This window comes from Danio rerio, chromosome 14, assembly GCF_049306965.1.
Source record: "Danio rerio strain Tuebingen ecotype United States chromosome 14, GRCz12tu, whole genome shotgun sequence".
NCBI lineage: Eukaryota > Metazoa > Chordata > Actinopteri > Cypriniformes > Danionidae > Danio > Danio rerio.
In genome coordinates, this window is record NC_133189.1 from 45,917,431 (window position 1) to 45,944,509 (window position 27,079).

The following is a 27,079-nucleotide window of genomic DNA, read 5'->3' on the forward strand; positions in this document are numbered from 1 at the left end:
ACATGCGACTGTGGTGATAAAGTATAGATGGTAAAATTGCTGTAATTACAAACATGCACTGTTTTAAAAACGTTTTAAACTTGTAAAACTCATTCTAGATCACATTTGATGATGATTGATAATTACAGAGAGCCGAACAGATCTTTTAATCCTGGTTGCTCTGCGCATGTATTGTCTTGTTGATATGATTGTATGCATTACTACAAGGACACATTAATACGTGGCTGTCAGTCAATTCGGTGGCTGGGGAACCCGCACTCCTACATCTCAAAATGGGAGGTATTTGGATTCTATATTTAACGTCAGGATATTTAAAAAAAAAAGAGGCTTATGGTGTTTCTATCACTCCAATATGACTGTGGACACACTATACCTGCTTACAGTTCTGTCCAAACAGCCTGCCCTTTACGTCAGTTTGATTGATGTAAATTGAGATGGCTAGAAAAGCTAATTTGATTCAACTAAAATATTTAAAGGCAGTAAGAATGTTTTAATTTGTAGGCTTTCTAGCAAAAAGTGTAGATTTAACCATTTCAGGAAATGTAAAATAAACACTCTTTTAAAATAATAAAGGAATTTTCCTCATTCATTTAAATCACATCTGCTTTTCAAAATGTGTAAATGCCTTTGAAAATAAGTTTAGAAAGTGTCCATTAAAAAAATGCATTGTCATTTCCGTGTAAACTGCAAAAATACAATAGATTCTTTAGAAATTGACATTGCCAAACCCTAGCCTATAAGAGCATGTGACGACATAAAAATGCCTGAATTTACAGTTCTCATAAAAGAGTAGTCTAAAAGGGCTGAAAAACAACTGCTAGGTCGCATATAAATATGCTGCAAATCTTACATTCATACCCCACACATTCATACTATATAAGATAGTTGTTAATTATAAATTATTTATTCTAAATATGGGTTGCGGCTGGAAGGGCATCTGCTGTCTAAAACATATGCAAGATAAGTTGCATATGGTGGCGACCCCTGATAAATAAAGGAACTAAGCCAAAGGAAAATAAATGAATGAATATTCTAAACATGTACCTGTTCAGGTCACATGATAAATATGTAGTAAATGTTGCACTGTTGTTTTGCTGCATCTAGGAATTTATTTGATAAGTGTGAAAAATATGGGTAAAATATGAATAAATCACGTGTGCAGAGTTACTGAAGTTTGTCCTGCGCGCTTGCGTTTTTTTTTTTGTTACTTCTTTGGTTTGGTGATTTAATCTGATCGTTACTATTATTCAAAAGAAGGTAATGATTCGCACTCAATTGCTTCATACTGTTTTTATTCTTACTTTTTCTTACATTTTACGGGTGATAACAGACAAACAGACGTTTCGGCACAAAGCCTTCCTCAGTGTGAATAAAAATATGAATAAACCAACTGTTGGATTCATTCATTCGTTTATTTTTCTTTGACTTGGTCTCTATTTCAGAGGTCGCCACAGTGGAATGAACCACTAACTATTCCAGCATACGTTTTACGCAGTGGATGCCCTTCCAGCCGCAACCCAGTATTGGGAAATGCCCATACACACTCATTTAAACACTCATACACTACAGTCAATGTAGTTTATTCACTTCACCTATAGCGCATGTCTTTGGACTGTGGGAGAAACAGGAGCATCTGGAGGAAACCCACATGAACATGGGAAGAACATGCAAACTCCACAAAGAACTAATTATTTAAATTATATAGAAATATTATAAATCTATATCATTATAGAAATTGTAGATTATTCAAACAAAATTGTTAACCCACCAGTCGGGTTTGTTCACATTTTACCTAACTTTGTTGAAATGAGTCATGATTGCTTTATCGTTTCATACATTTACTTATCAGATCAAATAGGTCTGCATCAAACTGTATGTCCATTTTAGATTTTTTGTGCACATCATGACCTTGTGGTTCATCCCTCATATGAGATGACCCAAGATGTACTTAAAAACAACTGCATGAAAACACACAGCTAACAAACAACACTGCTAATTCAAGCTATGTTTGTCTATATATCAGCTCGAGACTCCTGGTGGTCAAAGACTCACTGGTCTGGTCAATAATCTATCCTCGAGTATACAAATGAAATAGGTAGAACTGGACAGATGGTAAGCTAAAACTATTTTCTCATGAGAACTAATAATAACAACACCCTCGGTTTGGACTGGGATTTTCAAGTTTCATTTTGAGCTTGCGTTTCAAGAAGTCAGTATGATAAAAAAAGCAAATATTAATAAAAAGTGCTTAATTTTTAATATTATTTAGATCATTTTTTATTATTTAAAAGTACAGCTTTGGCGACACAGTGGTTAGCACGGTGCCGCAGTGGGTAGCACAATCGTCTCACAGCAAGAAGTTGCTGGTTCGAGCCCTGACTGGGTCAGTTGGCGTTTCTGTGTAGAGTTTGCATGTTCTCCCCGTGTTGGCATGGGTTTCCTCAGGGTGCTCCGGTTAAGGAAGGTCAATACCATTTTGTTTTGAATGATTATGTTTCTCTTGTTTATGACAGTAAATGTAGTTGCTTCATGTTGATGTATTTTGTTTATTTTCTTTTCAGATTTAGAAGAGGTTTTCTTAGAAGTTAGCTCTATTTTGATTGTTATTTTGGCCTTGCCACCTTCTGAATTAATACCCTGTTTTCTTTGTGTGATATTTGAATTATTTTAATAAACTTGTCTTTTTCTTGGTTTGACTTTGGTGTTTTAAGTTAATAGCCTAATGGTTGAGGAGAAGAGAGTTGCCTTATTGCTGTTGCACATCACCCACCACCAATCGTTTATTTCTGTAGCGGCCACTAACCTAGACTAACTAAGTTCATGACCGTCTTTATTTTAATATCGCTACTTACAATGTAGATTGTGTCAAAGCAACTTAACATAGATGAAGTTCTGGTAAATTGAAACTGTTTCAGTTCAGCTGAAGTTTAGTTTAGTTCAGTTCAGTGTTATGCAAATGTCACTGCTGAAAGCTGAAATACACTGTAGAGCAACTCCATTGATGCGCAGTTCCTTAGTCCCAAACCAAGCAAGCCAGTGGTGTGGAACAAACTTTACTAACTTTACTAACTTATGAAAGTTAGACATTTCCTTTTCGGCTTAGTCCCTTTATTATTCTGGGGTCACCAGCATATGTTTTATGCAGCGGATGCCCTTCCAGCTGCAACCCATCTCTGGGAAACATCCATACCCTCTCTGTTGAACACAATAGAATATATGTTGAAGAAAGCTGAAAACCTGTCGGGCGACATGATGGCTCAGTGGTTAGCACTGTCACCTCACAGCAAGAAGGTCACTGGTTTGAGTCCCGGCTGGGCCAGCTGGCATTTTTGTGGTTTCATTCACGGGTTGGTTCCCCCATAGTATGAATGTGTGTGTGTGTGTGTGTGTGTGTGTGTGTGTGTGTGTGTGTGTGTGTGTGTGTGTCTGTATGGGTGTTTCCCAGTACTGGGTTGGGGCTGGAGCATCCTTTGCGTAAAACATATGCCGAAATAGTTGTCAGTTCATCCTGCTGTGGCGACCTCTGATAAATAAGGGACTAAGCTTGAAGGAAAATCAATGAAAACATGTAACTATTGACTTTTATAGACATTATAGGAAAAAAAAATACCATGCAAGTCTGTGGTTACAGCTTTTCAACATTCTTCAAAATATCTTGTTTCCTGTTCAACAGAACTAAAGAAAGTCAAACAGGTTTGGAACAAGTTTCTAACAGAATTGAATGTCCAAAGATTTTTAGGTGAACTATCCCTTTAACATTTTTTTCAATATACAGTCAGCTGTACAGTAATAAAATAGCTCAAATAAGTCTGCCATCTGCTTCATTAGCAGTAAATAGATCTAATTATACAACGTGTTAGAGGTAATGCAAAGACGAAACATTAGATTGTACTTTCTTGGTTAACCACATCCGGTGTGCACTAGGACCCGTGGGATCCAGCAGCAGGAGGAGCAGGCAGAGACAGTGCAGACTTTCAGTCACTGCATGTCAGGACACACCTGGCTTTCTGATCAGGCTATTCCCCTGAAAGTCTTTCGGCAAAATGGAAACCCACTGACAATTGAACCAAGCCATGTTAGAGCCATCGGGACGTCCAGATCGGTTCGTATAGCACGCTTTAAAACACAATCCTCACTTCATACAACAACACACTAACACGACTTTTCTCTCCAGCGCCGCTTATGTGGCAATGTGCGTTTAAGCTGAGTTCACTGATGGAGCACGCAGCTGATAACACCGCCCATGAGCTTTCATAAACAATGGCATAAATGCAGCGCGGATTGACGTGGAAAGCGCACGAGAAGTGGGAAAGATGGAAAACAACAACAAACCGAGCGAGCATGACATCACGGAGGCGGTGGCGCAGCGGTCCGTCGCGAACCCGAGCGAGAACGGCGTCGTGAAGGTGATTAACCACGGTGAAGTCCATCCGCCCTTCAGCGTGCTGTGGGCCACCGTCCTGTACTGCGCCGAGTTCATCTGCGCCTCGGTGCTCAGCAGCATGTACCATAAGACTGAAGATGTGGTGTGGATGGGGCTGACCATCACCTTCATGCTGGTGCCGTCAGTTCTGACCCAACTCACGCTGACGTTCGTGCACCGGGACCTGGGGAGAGACCGACCCCTTGTGCTCTTCATGCATTTGCTTCAGATGGGGCCCATCATAAGGTATGATTACGGTGATGACACTTGATCACATGACCATAATATTGACAAACACATACTTGTGGATGTTAATACCAGTGTGCGAGTGTTTGGCAGGGGGTTTGTTTTTAAAAGGTAGTGCACTGGCAGCCAAAAATTTGAGTATTTTCTAAATTATTGCGTAAGGATGACAGTCTGATAAAGAATGAAACACACACTGACCTTCTGTGGCACAGTGAACCGGGTCATGTCCAGGTTAAATGATTTTAGCTTACTTAGAGGGATAGTTCACCCGAAAATTAAACTTTACTCACCATTATGTTATTACAAACCTTTATGAGTTTTTTTCTGTTAAACACAAAAGAAGAAATCTTAATGAAAGCTGAAAACTGGTAACCATTGGCTTCTATAGTAGAAAAAAAAAACTAATACCATGGAGTCAATGGTTACAAGTTTCTAGCTTTCTTCATGGAATCTTCTTTTATGTTTAACAGAAGAAAGTCAAAGAGGTTTTAACGAATTGTTTTTAGTGTGAACTATCACTTTAAATTGTTTTGAATTACAGCACAGTAAAATGGCCAAAATTGTTAACAGATATCCAAAATCAAACAAAACGTGCTCAGGGGTGGCTTAAATATGTGTCGGTGCTCTTTTGGTAAGGAATTCATTAGAATAAAGAGCAAAAATCAGTCCAAGGCACTCGAAAAATTTTTTAAAAACATGAAAAAGCCTTTATTCACATGGCTAATCCTTAATAAACTAGGATTAGGCATGTGAATTATGGCTTTTTAATGTTTTTCAACATTTTTTGAGTGCCTTGGACTGATTTCTGTTGTTAACAGATATGTTTTAAAGCAGAGATGCCCAAAGTATTTGTAACCTATGATTTGGCCCACCATCCCATCTGAGATGGAGTGGGTGATGGAAAGGGTTGGGACGAGCGCCTTTAACACAGATATCGTTATTTTTAATTCGAGGTAACCTTATTTTGTTTGTTTTATTGCCGAGCGACAAAAAAGCAAACCAAAATGATATGTTTTAAATAAATCAGACTTTTTAAAATGTAAATACTGTCACTCGACAGATAGAGGACAACGCAGAAGAAATCGCACTAAATCAAGGCAAAAACTATAGTGCAATACTGTTATAAATGAGATTGCTTAGTTTTTATTGTAATAAGTTCATTATTAAATGTAAAAAAAAAAAAAAACTTGTATTAGTTAATATAAATCAATGTTTGCTAGTCATTTCTAAACATTATGAAGGAAATTACCCAATTATATTTACCTTCAGCCCACTAGCCTCAATCAAGTTTAGTTTTTGGCCTTTCATAAGAAAAAGTTTGGGCACCCCCGTTTTAAAGCATTATTTGGACTTCATATGTGGGTCAAAGATGGAGTTCCAAGCATCAAAACAAGTAGTGTAGTATGGTTTTACTTTTGTTTTCGTACACCAGATTTTCTGGTTTAATAGATTTTGTGAGCTGAGTTTTTTTTTTTTCGAGCTATAGATTACAACCCCCAAAATCTCATTTAGTTAATCAGTAATTTACATCCCAAAATATATTGTCAGGCATATTCGAAACAAGAACCATTTGATGCAGTTTAATACATATAATTTGTCATTATACATCTTTATACTTTACAATCATCCTTCAAATCACTAAGATTTACTCATTTGTGAGCTAGAAGATTTGAATTATTTTAAATGTAATTAATTGGGTATGATCATATATTTTAACAAATACAGGTCAGAGTATATCCAATTCATATATAAATATATGGTATGCTTATTTACAGTGGAGCATTATTTCACCAATATATTGATATTATATTTTCAGAAAAAATTAAATTAACAGTGACTTGCATTTTAAATGCTTGAACTATCTAAAAACACTTTTGTAAATTTCATTTGATGTGAAAACCAAAATGTAACACCTTTGCAATTACAACCTACAACTACTATAATTTCAACATACTATTATGGTTTATTTTGAAAGCGTGTCATCAGTATTACGTCGAATGTCCAAAGTTCAAACTGCTCCTGAAAATATTGTTAGTCTTCCAAAACACCTTTGCTTCTGCAAAACTCCCATCGCTTCTGGCTTGATATTTGAAACTCCAAAATGTGTTCAGTCTTGTTTAGCAAACGGTGACATGTTTTTCAAGTTAAGGGGGAGTTTTAGGGACTTTAGGAGGTGATTGAGAGTGAAACCAAATGTTTCGTTCATTTCTATTGGCTGGAAGTTAAATTTGAGGGCGTGTGCCATATTTCGCTCAGCTTCCAATTACAAACAACACTGTTCATTCCTAGGAATATGTGGCAGTTAAAACAAGACTATATAAGCTGTGTTGTTATTCATCTGTAGAGGCTGTTGACTCTACAGCAGAAATCAATGGCAAGTTTAAACAACTGATTTATATATTTAGTGGTGCATTACACTTGTTGTTTATTGATTTCAAATTTATATTTACAATAATCTTATGACAAATGGATAAGTTGCTTGTATTGCAAATGCATGTGCTTGCCAGATGATTTTTTGGCAAAGAAAAAAGCAGACAGTTTAGCTCTTTTTGTCAGAGTTTCACTTTAAAACAAACTGGTTCGACGACTGTAGTGAAACACTATCCAGTGATTGAATATGCACCCTTGTAGTAAGGATGACAATAATTATCTCAATACAATTTTCCAAAACAAAACTGTTTTTAATTTGTATAATTTGAATTAAGGCTGCACCATATCAGAAAAATCTTACATTGCGATATATATTGCTATAGGAATACAATTATCTAGATTTGTTGAATAAGAATTTGAAAAGAATTGATCATTTTAGATTGATTGGGATGATTCTGTAGGGGAGTGCATATACATGGGATAAAAACTATGGGATAAAAGGGTGGAGTGAGAGGATTGTGTCACACACTGAGGAAGGCTTTGTGCCGAAACGTCTGTGTCTTTTAATCACCCGTAAAATGTAAGACAAAGAAAAAATAAAAACAGTAGAAACAATTGAGTGCGAATCATTACCTATACATAAAATAAACTGAACAATCTTCAAGCGTAGATAATTTCAATAAAGAAAAAGATACTCATTAAATAAACTGCAATTTATTGTTTTCAGAGGAGTATTACGTATACAGTTATTGAATAAGCAAATGTAAAATGAATCGTTATTCATTTGTCAAAGTTACAAATGGTACACTGTAAAACCCAACAGTCAACTTTGTCAAATTATATGTGCGTGGTTAACTCAAAATTCACTGAAAGTTAATTCTACTCATTTAAAAAGGCTTAATTAAATACTTTATTACGTCAACTGGATTAAGTTCACAGTATTCATAGATTAGATTTTTAACTCAGTTGGTTTGTAGCAATCGGTTACCTCAAACGGTTTGAAATGCCTTAACTTACTTAGTTTTGCAGTACTCAGTTGGTTTGAGTTTATTTATTGGGTTTTACTGTGCTCAAATTGCTTCATTTACTCAAATGAAGTAAGTTCACAGTACTCATCAGAATTAGTTTTTCAACTTAAATGATTTGTTGCAATCGGTTTCCTCAAATAGTTTGAGTTGCCTTAACTTTTTGGGTTTTACAGTGTACAATTTTTTTATGCCTGAATGCTTTTAAAACCCTCATACAGTCACAGGCCTCAAAAAACACACTTGCAAAATGATGAGTTATAATCCAGACAGGCATACAGTATATACAGCAACATTGCACATACTCACAATGTAACTAAAGTGTATGATCACATTGCTATATTGATGCTGAAATGATGTGTTGTGCAGCATAGCATTGTTTTACTTTCCAGTGTTTTTATTGTTGATCCCTTAACTCTACAACTTGCTGAAATGAGTTATGTGATATGCAATTGGTATCTTTTTCAGCAGCACAGAACCATTTTCCTCTAAATAAATTCTTAAAAAGCTTTTTGTTAAAGTTCTTATGGCCTTTATTGGGTGTAAACTTGTTTAAAAGACTTAATTGCTTAAGTCACAAAGCTACATATATAGGAATTTGCACTAACAAAGGAAATAAGGTTGTTGTTTTCCTTTGATGACAATTACTTAGTCACATCGTAGAATATGCAATGTTGTGTTGGATTATAGTTCATCAGCACAACGGTTAAGAATGCATGAGATTTGTGGAGTCATTGCAAAGTATACCAATAACAGAGTGAAACTGTTTCATTTGTATGTGTTTTAAAGGCATTTCAAGAGGGTTTAAAAGTAGGGCTGAACAATATATCGTTTGAGCATCTACATCACAATGTGTGTATCTGCAATTGTCACATCACAGGATTAGATTATTTATTCAGGATTAAAAAGTTCTTATTAAATAGCATATTTTTGATGATTTAATTCCTGTACCTAAATACTGTTAGCCTACTCCCCCCACCCAAAACCAAAATTAAAGTACTGTTTATTTATTTATTTTTGCTTGCAGTGTATAGAAAAAGTCACAGTCGATATAAATGAATGAAATCTTTCCAAATAGAGCTATTCAAATAATCTAGTGAAATTATGGTCCCCTCACAATATATATTGCAGCAAAGCAAAGTATCCCAATGTCATATTTTTCCAATATCGTGCAGGCCTAGAGCATTCGGGCACAAAAAAGTACATTTGTAACTTTAATAAAGAATAATTTTCCTGAATCAATACAATGAAAACTATATTTTATTTTACATTTCATTATTCCATTTCTGTTCCTGGATAAATTTTAACTCAAATAACCATGAACCATTACCATAAAGCACTGTTTATCTTCCTTTTTTTATTTTCAATGCTCTATTGTAATTGTTCTTGCTTGCAATGTGTTTATTATTTTTTATACCTGATTCGCACCCTTAGAAAATCACCCCAATCAATCTAAATGAATCCATCTGGTGGAATATTGTATTCATATCGTATTTATATATCGCAGAAAAACTAAATATCGCAATCTCAGATATTTCCAACATCCTTATTTTATACAGATTTTTTCCCTGAATAAGATGAAGAGAGACCCGCTATTTATAAGTGGTTCTTTCTTTCTGTTAAACACAAAAAAGATATTTAGAAGAATGTTGGGAAGCCTTTGAAATCTATAGTATTAAACAAAAAGTCAATGCTTATCAGTTTTAAAAATTAAAACAATATATATTTTGTTGTGTTTAACATAAGAAAGAACGGTTTTGGTATGACGAGTAAATGAAGACAGAATTTTCCTTTTTGAGTGAACTATGCCTTTAATGCAACATGGTGCATCTGTTTCCTCACTTATTATCGAGTCTGAAAAAAATGTTAGAGGAATGCAGCATTCAGATCCAGCTTTTGGACTAACTCCTTCTTTGGAATGCTTCTGCTTAGGTCAGTAAGACTGAAAAGAGAAGATGAGGGTCAGGGGCATGCTATAAATATCTAACACAATGTCATGAAATCGTTCCTCTTCAAGGAAGTGCCTTATCTTACTCCACTCAGATCTTCCTGTTTATATGACAGACAGCTCAATGTATTGCTTGAGTAAATAGCTGTTGAAAGATAGATTTCTTCTGAAGTGACAACGGTGGTGTGGATTTATGTAAACATATTTTCTTCTGCTGGTATTTTGCGTGCTCATAACATACTTGCAGGTTTGTTGCAGCTTGGCATATTTGGGGTGCAAACACAAAAGTGACTTGTTGATTGCCTGATATAGTAGTGCTAAAATATCCACAAATTAGTTTTCCATATTTTATGATTCATGTTTTAATTTTTTGTTTATTTATAATTTTGAACTGAAATATGGGATCTTTCTTAAACAACTTTCTGGGCTCTATTTTAATGATCTAAGCACAAAGTCTAAAGTGCATGGCGTAAAAGCATTACAGTCATGTCCAAATCCACTTTTACTGTTTTAAGGTCAGAAAAATCCGCTCTGCTCGCTGGCGCATGGTCTAACATGGTTGTGCTTATTCTCTTAATGAGTTAAGAATGTGTTTTGAGCATAACGTGCATTAAACCAATTGCGTTGCGCCATGGTGCATTTGCTATTTAAATAGCAACTTTGCAAGCAGAAAAACTGAGAGCTTCACTGCGAGAAAACAGTTAAACATAATCTGCAGCGTGAGGATAAAGAACTAACCTCCTCTATTCAAACACTTTACTTTCTCTTTACTTTTAGTTTTGACTTAATTTAGTGGATAAGGAATGGTTTTGTACGCACTCCACAGAAGACATCCTTTAGCCTACATTATAAATTTAAGCGCGAAGATCTTTTTAAAACTATTTTTAATTCAGTTGTAATTTCCCGAAAATTAATAAATGAACAATAATAATGAAGTGTGGTCAAAAGTTAAGTTATATTCAAACACACGTCCCATATTTATGATTCATATGGTCCAAAACCCAACAGGTGGAAAAATCCAAACTTGATTTTATTAAAACAAATATAAATATGCATAAAATAATAATACTGCTAATAATAACATTTACAAATGCACCTTAACACACCTCCTTTTTAGACATGCAACAGCAAATAGATTTGCTATTCAAACAACCTGGCGCAAAACCTAAAAATGACTGTTGCACTGGTCTGAATAGCAACACAACGCGCCAAACATGTCTTGCCCCTTTTTGCACTGATTGTATGATAGGGCTCTTAACCTTAAAGTGTGAAAAAAGTGACTTGTATTAACATTTGTAATAGTTTAAAGTGAAATATTGTCTGGATTGTTGTTCTATATTATGCTACAAAAAAAGTGTTGCATGCAGAACTGTTGCAAACTATTTATTTGTCTTGAATTTAAACAAATTAAATTTAATAATGTTCAACAAAATCTGTTTGTTTAAATTAAAATAAAATAAATTATTTACAACCACTTAACGTAAAAAAAATTGAGTAAAGCCAAGGAATCATCTTTGAATAATTTAGCGCTTTGAGTATAAGAAAAGCGCATTACTAATAAAATTTATTATTATTGTTATTTTAATTTTTTGTCAATGTAATAAGCTGCCAGTGCATTTTCTGTTATTTTACAGACTTAATTCTCTATATTCTATTCAATTCAATTCAATTCAGGTTTATTTGTATAGCGCTTTTACAATGTAGATTGTGTCAAAGCAGCTTCACATAAATGGTCATAGTAACTGGATCAGGGTAGTTCAGTTTTTAGTGTTTAAGTTCAGTTCAGTTTAGCTCAGTTCAGTGTGGTTTAAAAACATTAATGAGAGTCCAAGCACTAAAGAGCAAATTCATCGATGCGTAGCTCTACCTATCCTGAACTATTCAAGCCAGAGGCGATATCACTTCTTATAATATTACTTCAAACTACTAAAATGTCAATAAAAGTCGCTTTGTTAAACTGTGGAGCTGAATTTTCAACATTAAAAGTCAACTGTAAATAAATAAAAAACATTTGTGAGTCACAAAATACAGAAACTGTTCAATAACAGATACTTTTTATAGTGTAGCTTCCTCTATTGGCAAGTATTATATATCAAGATCAAAATAGCCAAATTCATCATCTCCTTATATAAAACAGAACCTGTATAGTCGCCATGTAGAAACCTTTAGTGATAAGTCACTAGTAATCATTTTACCGAGCTCTGAATAACAACCTTTTATCAGGCTCTGGTTTCTTTGTGCAGCTTTACTTTATTAGATTAGCATTGACCCACAGTTTAGAGACGCCATAATGTTATACATCATCGTATATATGCCATTGTGAAACATGTCTTGGATAGCTTTATAATATTTAATTGCTTTTTTAATTGTTTTCTGCCTCTCATACAACCAATAAACAGTATCATGTTAAACAAACACTGACTGAGTGTTCAGGTGAATAGGGTAAAGAAATATTATTTATCAACTAATAATTTTCTAAATATTCATTCATTCATTCATTCATTTTCCTTTGGCTTAGTCTCTTTATTCATCAGGGGTCACCCACAGCTCAATGAACCGCCAGCTCATCCGGCATCTTATCCGGCATATGTTTTACACAGCAGATCCCAGCTGCATCCCAGTACTGGGAAACATCCATACACACTCATTCACACACACATACACTACGGTGAATTTAGTTTATTCAATTCACCTATATCGTATGTCTTTGGACTGTGAGGGGAAACTGGAGCACCCGGAGAAAACCCATGCCAACACAGGGAGAACATGCAAACTCCACATAGAAATGCCAAATGACCCAGTCGGGACTCCAACCAGTGACCTTCTGTCTGTGAGGCGACAGTGCTAACCACTGAGCCTCTGCGTAGTCCCTTTTAATAAATATTAACACCACTAATATTTATCCCGATATGCTTCCTCAGTTGATTGGTTTCCATTTAAAAATTGCGAACTTTTCTCTAGTACAAATTTTCTAAGATGTTATGTTGAAATATGCAAATCAGGCATTATTAAATATGCACTATTTCTAATACAGAAACACACGAAATCTGAAATTTGAAGCTAAATTCTGTAAAATGTTTCTTTTTGATGTGTGGGTCAAAGAGCTTTTTGGAGAGAATTTTGGGAAATCTCTTTTTAACAATAAGAAAATGCATTTCCAGCTTTTTTATTTAATTTTTTTTTGTAGACTATATTGTTGTGTATATAATTAGGTAAATTACACATCCCTCAGTAAAACAATATAAGAATATAGGACTCTGCTTTAGAAATGATCAATGAACACGCATTGAAACACATTTCCAGATTTTATTATTATTAGTACTATTGTAGAATGAAATATTGTATATACAGTTGAAGTCAGAATTATTAGCCCCCCTGAATTATTAGCGCCCCTGTTTATTTTTTTCACCAATTTCTGTTTAACGGAGAGATTTTTTCAACACATTTCTAAGCATAATAGTTTTTCAAAAAATTATTTCTAATAACGGATTTATTTTATCTTTGCCATGATGACAGTAAATAATATTTTACTTGATATTTTTCAATACATTTTTATACAGCTTAAAGTGACATTTAAACGCTTAACTAGGTTAATAAGGTGAACTAGGCAGGTTATGGTAATTAGGCAAGTTATAGTATAACGATGGTTTGTTCTGTAGATTACCGAAAAAAAAAATTAGCTTAAAGGGGCTAATAATTTTGTCCCAAAAATGTTTTTTTTTTTTAATTAATAACTGCTTTTATTCTAGCCGAAATAAAACAAATAAGACTTTCTCCAGAAGGAAAAATATTATCAGACATACTGTGAAAATTTCCTTGCTCTGGTAAAAATAATTTGGGAAATATTAAAAAAAATAAATTAAAATTTAAAAGGGGGCTAATAATTCTGACTTCAACTGTATATTTAGTCAATTTATGTATGAACTCATCACTCAGTTAAAACAACATAATAATGGCTCAGTTTCAGAAAATGACTATTATTGTGAAATGTAATTGTATTCTACAGGCACAAATGAATAAAATGCTATAGAAGAAACGCTTAAAAGAACATTTTGGATGTATTCTTACCACTGTACTGAAAAAACACTACAAAAAGTCAAAATCTCAACACTGACAGGCATGACAAAACATGCTTGTATTTTGCCTGTAGTATCTTGCCTTAATTTACATGCTTATATGTAAATTTTGCCGGTCAATGCATACCTGAACCGGCTCCTCTATAAGCTGTGTTGAAACTCCTTCTCATTCTTTTACTAAAGAGGCATTCACAGTGGCATTTGCTGTGATAAAACAAGCACAAGTCCTTTATTTTTATTTAGAGTTAGGGTTGGGGTTAAATTGGAGGTGACATATGAGCGACAGAGACATTTGGCCGGCCGACAGTGAAGCTCACGTGATCTGTCACCTGATGCCATACAGTCTGCATACAGCAGTCGAAGAGGAGTGTGAGCTGGAAACTAAATACAGAGACATGACGGTCTCTCACACAATCAGCGCGAATGCTTCTTAAAGGGATGGTTCACCCAAATCACCCTCAAATTGTTCCAGACCTGTTTGCATTTCTGTTTTTGTTTTGTTTTTGAACAAAATATTTAGACAAATATTGGAAACCAGTAACCATTGACTTCTATAGTTTTTTTTTTTTTTTTTTTTGCACTTTGAATGTCAGTGGCCAGTGGTTTTTAACATTCTTCTAAATATCTTCTTTTGTATTCAATATAAATAGACTAATAGGTATTGACCCTGATTACATTTTTTCTGTACAGTTATTTTTATCTAAAAGAAGATATTTTAAAGAATATTTTCAATACAACAGATTTGGTTAACATTAAGCAAACATTGAGACATTTCTCAGGCATGTGAGGGAGTACATTTACTAATGAATTGAATGAATTGTTTTTGTGAAATGTAGCTTTCAAAATATTACTGGTATGCCATGGCATAGTAAGTCATAAGTGAGTCACACTCTGTTAATTTATATGTAGATATGGAATGTGTGTTAAAATAAACCATTTTATAACAGCAATTCCAGCGTTATAGATGTGACGTTTGCAGTAAAAACTCAAACCATAAATTCACATAAGTTTACGTTAACATTATACTGAAACATCTGTTTATATTTTCCAAAACTACTAACCTCAGAGTTATAGGATCAGAAAAGTATCAATGTGCAAGCAGTTTTATATTTTAAATGAGGAAAATATAGAACAACAATGATTGATGTTATTTTATTTTACATTATTTCATTTATGAGGGAAAAGCTTCATTATGGATGTGACATCTCTCCGGTATGGATGTGACAGATGTGAAATTGGCACCTGTGTGTGTGTGATGTTGGTAGATTAAATATAATTATTTGGAAACATTGACAGAAACATTTCTGAGTATTTTATAGCACTGTCAAATACAAGCCTACACATACAATCCTAGAAAGGGTTTCGCTATTTTGGTGAATTTTGTTCATGGCAAGGTTAACATTTGCATGCAATTGCTCAACAGTGTTTTTTTGTGTGGGTAAAAAAACAGAAAATTATATGTATAAAATTTAGATATATTTATTTTTATTCATCATTCAGGAGAAATACATCCTTCTCCCCTCACGCTGTAAGCCTCCATTATTTACCAGATTCCAAATGTATAAATAAATACAGTGCTCAGCATAAATGAGTTCACCCCTCACAAATCTCTCATTTAGATTCATATTTTCTATAAAATGCTTTAAAATATTATATTTGTGCATATACATGAGATTAGTTAATACTAAAGCCAAATTTAAAGCTAATCTAACAAAATAACCTTTGATAACGGTCCAAAAAATAGTACACTTAAATTTATATGTTAGGGAAAAATATTAAATCATAATTTACAAAAAAAAAAAGAAGGAAAAAATCAAGAGAATATATATTTTTTTGCTATATTTTGCTTGAATATAAATAAATTATAATAAAACTGAATGTATATAATTATTTTTATTTAGCGTTTGAAATGTTGTGGTCAGTATGAATTTAAAAAATGTTTTGAATGAATGCTCACCAAGTCAGCATGCATTCATCCTTAATACGGGCAAACAGTTTAACCTTTCAAAATAACTGCTCATTTTTAAAAGTGTATTTTATGTGTGATTTATTCCTGTTATGAGGTAGCTTTACAAGATATTCATTGTCTTATTGTCATCAAAGTTAAGAATAACTATGACTTTCTGCTTACAGTTTTGGGAGAAATTAATGATGATACATTAGATTTTTCAGGATTTTTTTTATGTGGAGAACATTGTAGAAGAAAACATCTAAGATGTACATAAATAAATAAATCAAATTCTTTAGTATCACTTTTGATTACAATTTTTCTAAAGTTTAATTTAATACTTAAATGAAGTACGTAATCCTACTGACACCAAATTTTTGGAAGGTAATAAAAACATGAACACACACACGCACACACTTGTTTTTGTGAAATTTACATTACATAGTTTTCCATTGTTTTTATACTGCCGACATGGCGGCTCAGTATTTAGCACTCACAGCAAGAAGGTCGCTGGTTCGAGTTCTGGCTGAGTCAGTTGACATTTCTGTGTGGAGTTTGCATGTTCTCCCCGCGTTTGCACTGGTGCTCTGTTTTCCCTACAGTTCATAGACATGCGCTACAGGTGAATTGAATAAACTAAATTGGCCATGGGTATGGGTGTTTCCCAGTACTGGGTTGCACCTGGAAGGGCATCCGCTGTGTAAAACATATGCTGGATAAGTTGGCAGTTCATTCCGCTGCGGAGACCCAAGATTAATAAAGGGACTAAGCTTAAAGAAAATGAACAAATGAATGTTTTTCTACTGTACAACCTTTTTGTATTGCCATAACCCCACCCTACCCCTAAACCTAACCCTCACAGGAAAGTTTTCCTAAGTTTTCCTTTCTCTTATTAGCAATGTCCTCATATTTCACCCCTTCTTGTAATACCTCTATCATATCCATGCCATTATACAGATTTGTATCTTGATATGTTACAAACACACACACACACATATCTATTTGTTCAAAATATTAGACTGAATTAGACCTGCTCTGCCATTACTGTGGTGATGTTGGGCTTTTCTTTTATGTGGTTAAGTTTTAATACAAGTTAAAGGCAATGCATTATTGAAAATGAGTTTACATTTAGGCAGGGCAAGCTTACAGGTTTTCAAACAGCAACTTTAACAATAAACTTATCATATTTCAGCAAGCTGATAAACCAGTTTGAAATGTTTCATTGTTAAGATGTTGCTGCCACCTTGTGGATTTACAAGCTCTTTTTCTGTTCTCTCGCATTGCCGGTACTGCCAAAATAAAAATCTATGGCATATTAAGGGTGTTTTGAAATATAGAAAGAAACCATAGATATTTTTAAAAATTTTCCAGCAGTTTTATTTTAGTATCTAATATAGTATCTTCAGTATTTATTTAAATCACTTAGCTCTATCCTTTATAACAAACAAACAACAGTCCTTTTCTCAATGTGTATTTTTAACATATTGTAATGTGGTATGGCTGAATAACCAAACTGTTTTTTTATATTCATATTACCCATCTCAATGCTGTTTTATCTGGTAAAATAAAGAAACATATAGCAGGGGTGCCCAATTTTTTTTTTTTTTTTGTTATGATTGGCCAAAAAACAAATTTGATTGAGGGCTGTGGGCCAAAGGTAAATATACCAAACTGCACTGTAAAAAAGAAATCAGGTTGTCCCAAAACAAATCAATCAAGTTAACACATTTAAGTGGATTAAATATAAAGCAATTAAGTTGTCCCAAAAAGATCTCAATCTTGTTTTAGCTCATTTTATTTAGCTAGGTTGAACATGCAGCTATATATATATATATATATATATATATATATATATATATATATATATATATATATATATATATATATATATATATATATAATTTATTTTTTTCTTAAATGATTTCACATTATTTATAAATAAATATACTTAATTATATTTTTTTATTTTATAATGAACTTATTTGCAGAAAAGCATAATTTCTTTTTAAAAACAATGGAGAGCAATGCCATATACTCTAGTAAAGCTGCACCTGCCTCTGCTGATGTCTCCTGCATGGTCTTCTATCAATCAGCCACAGTGTATTTTCTAAATCTGATTCATTTACAACCTTTAATTGAAACATTTAGTTTCAGATTATCTTTTCGTAGCTCAACAATGAAACAAACTGCCAAAATTAAAGGTTACCAAATTAAAGGTTTCCAAGGGACAAATTTGGCCGGTGGGCCCTAGTTTGGGCATTTCTGATATATAGTAACTGATTCTTTTTTTTCCTTTCAGGTGCATTGAAGCTATTGTTGTTTACTGCCAGGCGGGTAAAAATGAGGAACCATATGTTACGATATCAAGAAAGATCAAGCTAAAGCATGGTAGAGGCTTAGGCCCGGCCTTCGAATGTGAGATCGGACACTCTGAGCGCAAGCTAGCCGTCCACCGTAATGCCTTCAAACGCACAGCCGTCATCCAGGCCTTCCTCGGCTCCACTCCACAACTCACTCTGCAGCTCTACGCCACCATTCAAGAGAAATACATCCTCCTCCCCTCACGCCGTGAGTCTCAGTTATTTACCAGATTACAAATAAATAAATACAGTGCTCAGCATATATGAGTACACCCCTCACAAATCATTCATTTAAATTAATATTTTCTGTAGGATGCTATAAAATATTATATTTGTGCATATACCGTCAGTACTGAAGCTATATCAGGAGTTAATCTGACAAAATATTTTGCGATAGGTCCAAAAATTTGTAGCCCGAATATATATGTTAGAAAAAAATGTCGAATTATAAAATTTAAAAGAGTAAAAATCAAGAAAAACAAAAAACATATAAAAATTTTTTAAATGTTGTTCAAATATATTTTGCAATTTAAATATATTATCTTTTTTTTTTAATATGTTTGGTAGTATTATTTTATAAAATATATCTGTTTAATTAATCTGTTTTGTTCAAATGCACCAATATATATTTCCCCATATTCACTGAGAAATGGATAAAATATTCGTGGGGTGTACTCATTGATGCTGAGCACTGCAAGTCTAATATTATAAAAAGGTCCTCTTTTTTATTATCTAACTATATTAAATATTCAGTTGTTTATCTTGTAGTTTTTATAAAACAAATGTAAGATCGAATGCTATTTTAGATGATGTAGCTTCTGTAAAGAAAATCAGTTCCTTGACTGGCAGCTTTAAGTCTAAATAATTTATAGTTGTGTTATTTATTCCACAAATTTTCTTTGCCATTCTTTGCCATGATGACAGTAAATAATATTTCACTAAATATTTTTCAAAACACTTCTATATACAGCTTAAAGTGACATTTAAGGGCTTAACTAGGTAGGTTAGGGTAATTAGGCAAGTTATTGTATAATGATGGTTTACTCTGTAGACTATCGAAAAAAATATAGCTAAAGGGCCTAATAATTTTGACCTTAAAATAGTTCTTAAAAAATGTAAAACTGCTTTTGTTCTAGCTGAAATAAAACAAATAAGACTTTATTAATATTTATAAAAAATATTATTAGATATACTGTGAAGATTTCCTTGCTCTGTTAAACATCATTTGGGAAATATAAAAAAAATAATAATCCAAAGGGGGCCCAAACTGTACATAAATAATATTCGAAAAAGTTAGAGAAAGTAGAAAATTCTACCTGTAGTAATGAGTTACAGTGAACAAAACTATTGTTCTAGCCAGTCCCTCCCAGATTTTCCCAGACATTTTTCAGATTTGTCTGTAAATATGTACACGGACAACAATCTTGTAAAATATTTTTTAGATTATTTATATATATATATATATATATATATATATATATATGACTATGTTATCCATCTTATAAATTACCTGTCTTAAACTAATGCATTAATTTAGGCTCAAAACAGGTTATAAACTTTTGTCTCACAGAAGCATTGTATTAAATAAGCTAATACATTTTTACGCTCAAAGCAATAGTATATCACATTTACTTAAGCTAAATAATAAGCAGGAATAATGTCCTTTTACCTGGTTGTCATCGCAGACTGAACAGGGTCACTGATCAGGACACTCCGCAGAGGATATATATAATTCCTTCATTAATGTTACTTAATAAAAATACAATTGTTCCTTGTTTAAAAGGTCTGATGCATTAATTAACAGATGCTACTTTTGATTCTTACATTATTAGCGAATGTTGAAATTAACGTTATCTAATGTTAAGAAATGGAAGGTAATTGTAGAGCAGGGGTTCAGCTCTAATCATCAAGCTGCATTTTTTCCTGAAGGTTTAGTTCCAGTTTCCAATCAAACACACCTAAACAAGTTTTTCGAGGTCTTCAGGAATAAAGGCCTTGTAGTTTTCTTGCTTCATGTCATGTGCATCTATGCTTACAAATTGTACCTGAATACACTAAAACCAATGTTCAGATAGTGATTATGGTTTAAATAATGCTCATTGCTTTGTTAATTCTAGACACATTGTGTGGGTATGAATATATTAGCGTATTAAAACGCTTGGGAAAGACTACATAAACTTAGAATAGTTTTCTTTTATTGCAATCTTAAATTCCTTGTTGCTCTTTTCACTTTCACATTCATTCTTATGCAATGAAAAGCCAACCAGATTCAAAATGCTGGTAAAATTGGCGACACTAGATTAAGATTAATGTTAATGTCTTTACTAACATGAACAAACAATGAACAATACGTTTATTACAGTATTTGTTCATGTTAGTTAATAAAAATACAGTTGTTCATTGTTAGTTTGTGCTAACTCACGGTGGATTAACTAAGGTTAACAAGCATGAATTCGAAAATGTTGAACTATGACTAATAAATGCTCTATTGTTCAGTATTAGTTCATGTTAGTAAATCGACCTTAATGTAAAGTGTGACTGTAAATTTTATAATAAAAAGACTAGTTATATTTTATTATCTGTTCAAAATTGCATTATACTTGTATACATTTGTTAAGTTGTGAACTCGAACACTGGTTGATTGCCATTATTTCACAGCTACTTGCCACATAAGTAGATAATTGGACACAAAATATCTGATCTATAATGATCTATAATATTTTATAAGCTCATTTATCACAAATGCTTTGTTAATAAAGAAAGTAGTGTTCTTCAAGCAGCTTTAAGCCTACACAAATGTAATTTAAAGTAAAAATGAACTGTTGGACATTTAAGGCATAATATACTGTAGTTACTTTTCACAATGTAAATAATTACAGACATGATATATGTGAAAATAAAATCTTACCGAGTTAATGTCTTACAATCCATTACAGTGAATAAAACAATACAACAACAAGATAAATGCTTTAAAATAATACTATAGCTTGTTTTTATTCCTGAAATCCTTCAGTTTCATTTTACCGTAAAGGTAACTGATACTTCTTAGTTTTCTTTCTTATTGATGGAGATTGGAGATAACACCAATTCAATATGTTCAGTTGACTAAAAAAAGCCCCTGATAGTGTCTGACTCATGCAGGCAGTGTGAAGCACACCAGAAAATCCAAGCCGACCCCCTCAGATCAGCTTGGTGTGTCATGGCCTTAAGGGACGGTCATGCTACACTTTTCTATTGACTTCAATTCAAGCTTATTTGAATGTACAAGAAATGAAGGCAGTTGTTTGGCTTTTGCTGCTCTTCATGTTTAAGTTTAGTGAACTTTAGTGACCTGTAAATTCATCTTTCATATTAATCTAAAATTATTTGCATGCACATTTTGTCAGTAAAGACGGTTCTGTAATCAGTTGTAAATCACCGTCCTCTGATTTCAGACGAAGCAGCGTTTACAGCACAGAGCAATAGTTGACTGACAAGCTTTACGCAAAAATAACGGATGATTTTAACAGTTTTTTTCTAGATCAAAGATGGACTTTCTGCGATTTGGCAACTGTTTAGGTCACTTCTTAGTGATCTATGGCTATGTGCTGCTGCTAAATCTGAAAGTATGTGAAAATACCACACTTAATATGGATTTACTCCAAGCTCATTCCAGAAATTCAGTTGAGTGTCTGAAGTAAGTCCTTATGTGAAAGGATTACATAGTTCAATTATGATTAATGTTGAATCAAGGAAAGCAGTTAAATCCACTATGTGATTTTATGGGTATCTTCCAGCCATTCATAAGCACAGATTACACTGCACTCACAATCAAATCGACAAGTTTAAAATGTTATTAAGAAATATTAGTCACAATTTACACTATTTAGGTTTTCAATAGTTAATACATTTAATAACATGAACTAATAATGAACAATACTTGTAAGGCATTTATTAATAATCATAGTTATTAGAATGATTAAAATCCTAATGCGTGCTTGTTAACATTAGTTAATTTACGGTCAGTTGCATGAAATGACCAACTGTATTTTCATTACCTAATACTGCTTTAAATGTATTACTAGTTGTTGTTCATGTTATTGAATACTTTATCTAATACAAACTTATTGTTAAGTGTTACCTAAATATTTAATCTCATTAACATTATTAATAGCACATACTGAGGGACTGATATCGTGCACAGCTATAACATTTATGTTTAAACTATATGCTTGCTTGTAATTTAATTTCAAGATCTGAGGTAAACTACAGTTGAAACCAGAAGTTTACACACACTGTATACAAAGGCACATAACCATTTAAAAAGTCAGATGTTAATGTGACTAAACTTTTTCTCTTTTAGGTAAGTTTGGATCATCAAATTTGTTTCTGTTAATAGCAGAATAATGAGAGAGATATTTCCTGAAAAATTGTTATACTTTCCTTGAAAGTCAACATCCAATAAGATTATTATGCCTCTGAAAAAGCTCAGATGAGGGCGTCAAGGTCTGGAAGTTTCTGATTGGCTAATTGACAACATTTGAGTTAATTGGAGGCACAACTGTAGAATAGTATGATGGAACTAAGATTGAACTGTTTGGCCATAATGACCAGTGTTACATTTGGAGGACAAAGGGGAAAGCTTACAAGCCTAGGAACACCATCCCAACTGTGAAGTATAGGGGCGGCAGCATCATGTTGTGAGGCTGTTTTGCTGCAGGAGGGACTGGTCCACTTCACAGCATAGATGGCATCATGAAGAAAGAACATTGCGTAGAAATACTGAAGCAACATCTCAAGAAATCAACCAGGAAATTAAAACTTGGCCACAAATGGGTCCTCCAACTGCTAAATTAGTTAAAATGTACTTTAAGGACAACAGAGTAAATGTTTTGGAGGGGCCATCACAAAGCCCTGACCTCAATCCTATAGAAAATTTGTGGACAGAGTTGAAAAAGCTTGTGCAACAAGACAGCCAACAAATCTGACTCCGTTACACCAATTCTGTTTGTAGGAATGGGCCAAAATTCCTTCAAACTATTGTGCGAAGCTTGTGGAAGAATACCCAAAACATTTGACCAAAGTTATACAGGTTAAAAGCAAAGCTAAAAAAAAAAATATCAAGGAAATGTCTAGAAATTATTAAAAAACTCTAAAAAAAAWTATATATATATATATATATATATATATATATATATATATATATATATATATATATATATATATATATATATATATATATTCTCTCATTATTCTGGCATTTAGCAAATGTAAATAATATAGGTAACCTTAACAGACCTAAAATAGTAAAAGTTTAGTATGATTTACCACCAGACATTTAAAAATGGCTATGCTCCTTTTTTTTAAGAGTATATGTAAACTTCTGGTTTCAACTGTTAATGCTGTTAATGCTGGCACTTTTAATCTAGCTATTAACATCCCATTGGTAACTTTTAACACAGGATAAAGCACATACTTTGCATCTGATGTTGCTGAAAAAGACAATTTGTGCATCGCCATGACAGGACAAAAACTCTGATTACCATGGAAAAGATGCGCGTCACAGTGCTGCATCCCATGTTGTTAGGACACAGTGTTAGCTGAATGAAAAAAAGATGCTTTAAATATCACGATTGCCTTTTAGTGCTAAAGTAGTTTTCACATATTTTTTTAATTTGAATCCGACTACAACTCATGCAGCATTTCTAAAGAAATTACATGTAACTTTAAAATTAAAAGGCAGTGAGGTTGAAGCCAATTTCTCAGTCAACCAGGAGTCTCCAGAGACAGAAATCCCTGTTGTAAAGTGAATCCATGATATTTTTCTTTCCTATATCTGTATACTAATGCTCACCCTTTCTGTGTTTACAGTAGCCCTGATGATCATTTCCCTGATATCGATCACATACGGGGCTTTAGTGTGCAGCGTTCTGGCCATACAGATCAAGTATGACGACTACAAAGTGCGTATGAAACCCACTGCCTACCTGTGCATGATCCTCTGGCGAGGGTTGGAGATCGCCACGCGGATCACTACCTTGGTGCTCTTCAGTACGGCGTTCACAGTTTGGGTGGTCCTAGTGGGCCTGATCAACCTCTTCATCTTCTTCTTCCAGCCATGGGTCGAGTTCTGGGCTAGGCGTGCATCGCTGCCTGAAAACGTAGAGAATAACTTTAGTAAACTGGGGACTACCGTGGTGCTCTGCATGGTGACGTTTCTCTACGCCTGCATTAATATTTTCTGTTGGTCTGCCGTGCAGCTAAACCTTGCCGACCACGATCTGGTGGAGAAGCAGCCCCGCTGGAGGAGCTTGGCTGTTTATTACACCCTACGCTTCGTGGAGAATGTGACCCTCATCGTCTTGTGGTACTATTTCAAGTCAGACTTCTATGAATATGTGTGCACGCCATTGTTGGTGGTGCAACTCATCGTGTGCTACACTCTGGCTGTGCTCTTCATGCTGCTCTTCCATCAGTTTTGCCATCCGTGCCGGAGACTTTTTCACTACAACGTCGAGGACTGTCTACGCTGCGCATGCTGCTGGAGGAAAAAACAATCACAGTCACTAGCACAGCAAGCAGATGATCCTCAGGTTGAGGTGCCTCCTGACCTCACTAACCATTTGACTGTTAAAGAAACCGATATATTGGACGATATCATGGAAGCTGCATGAAATAGGCCTGTCGTTCTCTTATTGTAGCGCTGTTTAGGGCCATGCTCGGCGTATTTGCACATCCGGACTCAGGAGTATTATATTGAGATGATGCTAACTCTACTGTACTTCTTGAAGGAAAAATTGATTTTATATGGTCCTATGAAAGCTTCAGGAATTTTCTTGTTTTATGCTATTTAGAGACATCTTACAGAAAATCGGAGGTGTAGCGCATGATAGTAAGCTTATAAAGGCGTTGTGGTGAGGGTAGATCATCATTTATTAATTGTAGAGTGCTGAGTTCTTCATTGAAGACCAAAGAATGCCCATGGTTGAGTTATGCTGTGATGATTCACAAAGGCTGCTTTCATTAGGAAGCTGCACGGCCAGTCTGTTGGCCAGGTGTGTGGGAGATGAGCCAGTTTTGGAGCAATGAAAACCGGTAACATTTTGGCATCTGTTGCACTAACCTTTTCCTAGGAACTGGAATTCAACAAGCCAAAGAGCCTTCTTAAAATTGTTCTTAAGTTTGCATTAGTTGTCTTGTGTTTTTAAACAAATATAAATATATATTAAGAGCGGCTTTAATGTTCTAAACCCGCATTTGCCTTAATAATGTGTGATATTGAATAGACTAACGCTCTTTGTTTTTTCACTACTAAAAGAAATGTTTGTTTGTTTGTTTTGTATGGAAATACTTTTTGCCTGTGTGGTTTTGCCTGACTTATGTGCCTCTTTACTACTGAGTTAGAAAATATGAATAAAGATGCATTGGATATCAGAATCAGGCCTGGTGATTAAGCTAAAGCAGGCCCTTTACAAATATGTTGAACTCATGATGAAGATTTTGAGGTCACTCACAGAAACATTAAGAACATGTCTGTGTCATATTTCAATTTTAGATATAAATAAAGATATTGAATGTCCTAATGTGAACAATAAAATTATTATTGTCAAAAATATTGTAATATTGCACATTTTATGATATTTAGCTACTTTCATCTTACATTAGACCATAGGTCTCAAACTGGATTCCTGGTGGGCCACAGCTCTGCACAGTTTTGCTCCATCCCTAATCAAGCACAGCTGATCTAATCAAGGTGTTCAAGATTACTAGAGACTATAGCTGTGTCCCAAATACTTATGCACTATTCTGCGCCATTTTGTAGTATAAATAGTGTCAGTAGTGCGTTCACACTGAAAACAATAATAAGTGCACTTTAGTTACCCGTATGATGCACTCATTCAGCCGGTAAAATAAAGTGTGTAATGATGGACTCAACGACGGAGATCTAGATTGGATATGCAGCCGGCCGGAAATGCGATATGCACATTAATATAGCAGCATTTTTTATGACACTGTTTAACAATAGTTCATATTTTTACAGTTCTGTGACGAATGGGTTTAGGGTTGGGGTGGGAGTAGGCGTTAAAAAATAAAATTGATTGGGTAATTATTTAATTAGGTAACAAATAATACTCGGTACAACTACTGTTTTTATCTTACTGTGACGGTTGGGGTGGGAGTAGATGTTAATAAATATCAATAAATGACAAATTTAATAAGTAATAGAAATAATTCTCGTTAACTTCCGGCTGCAAACGTGTCCGATCTAGCAACAACCACTCAACGACTGCAGTTCTGCTCACATAGCGGAAGGGGCGGAGCTCTCAGGCGCACATGTTGGATAAATTTATTTACTTTGAATGGTGAAAGCAAAATTATCCTACGAGAGTAATTAAAGTGCCTCCCGATGGGGAATGTGGTTCCTTTGGCTTAGTCCCTTTATCAGGGGTCGCCACAGCGTAATGAACCACCAACTTTTTCAGCAAATGTTTTACACAGTGGATGCCCTTCCAGCTGCATCCCAGTACTGGGAAACACATGTCACATGCACACACATACACTTCGTCCTATTAAGTTTATTCCATTCATCTGTACCGCATGTCTTTTTGGACTGTGGGGAAAACTGGAGCACCTGAAGGAAACCCAGGCCAACACAGGGAGAACATGCAAAGTCCACACACAGGGTTTCTAAATGTTTAAGAGA

At 34.2% G+C, this 27,079-nt stretch overlaps 1 protein-coding gene across 1 annotated transcript; it reads left to right on the forward strand.

Annotated features, from left to right (window-relative positions):
• Positions 1–3,982: 3,982 nt before the first annotated feature.
• xkrx (XK related X-linked) lies at positions 3,983–25,809 on the forward strand. The gene is given in 4 exon segments (NM_001007406.1): positions 3,983–4,102; positions 4,175–4,669; positions 18,336–18,604; positions 24,247–25,809. Coding segments are annotated over 3 exon segments (1,428 nt in total). The 5' UTR covers positions 3,983–4,102; positions 4,175–4,313; the 3' UTR covers positions 25,050–25,809.
• Positions 25,810–27,079: the final 1,270 nt, after the last annotated feature.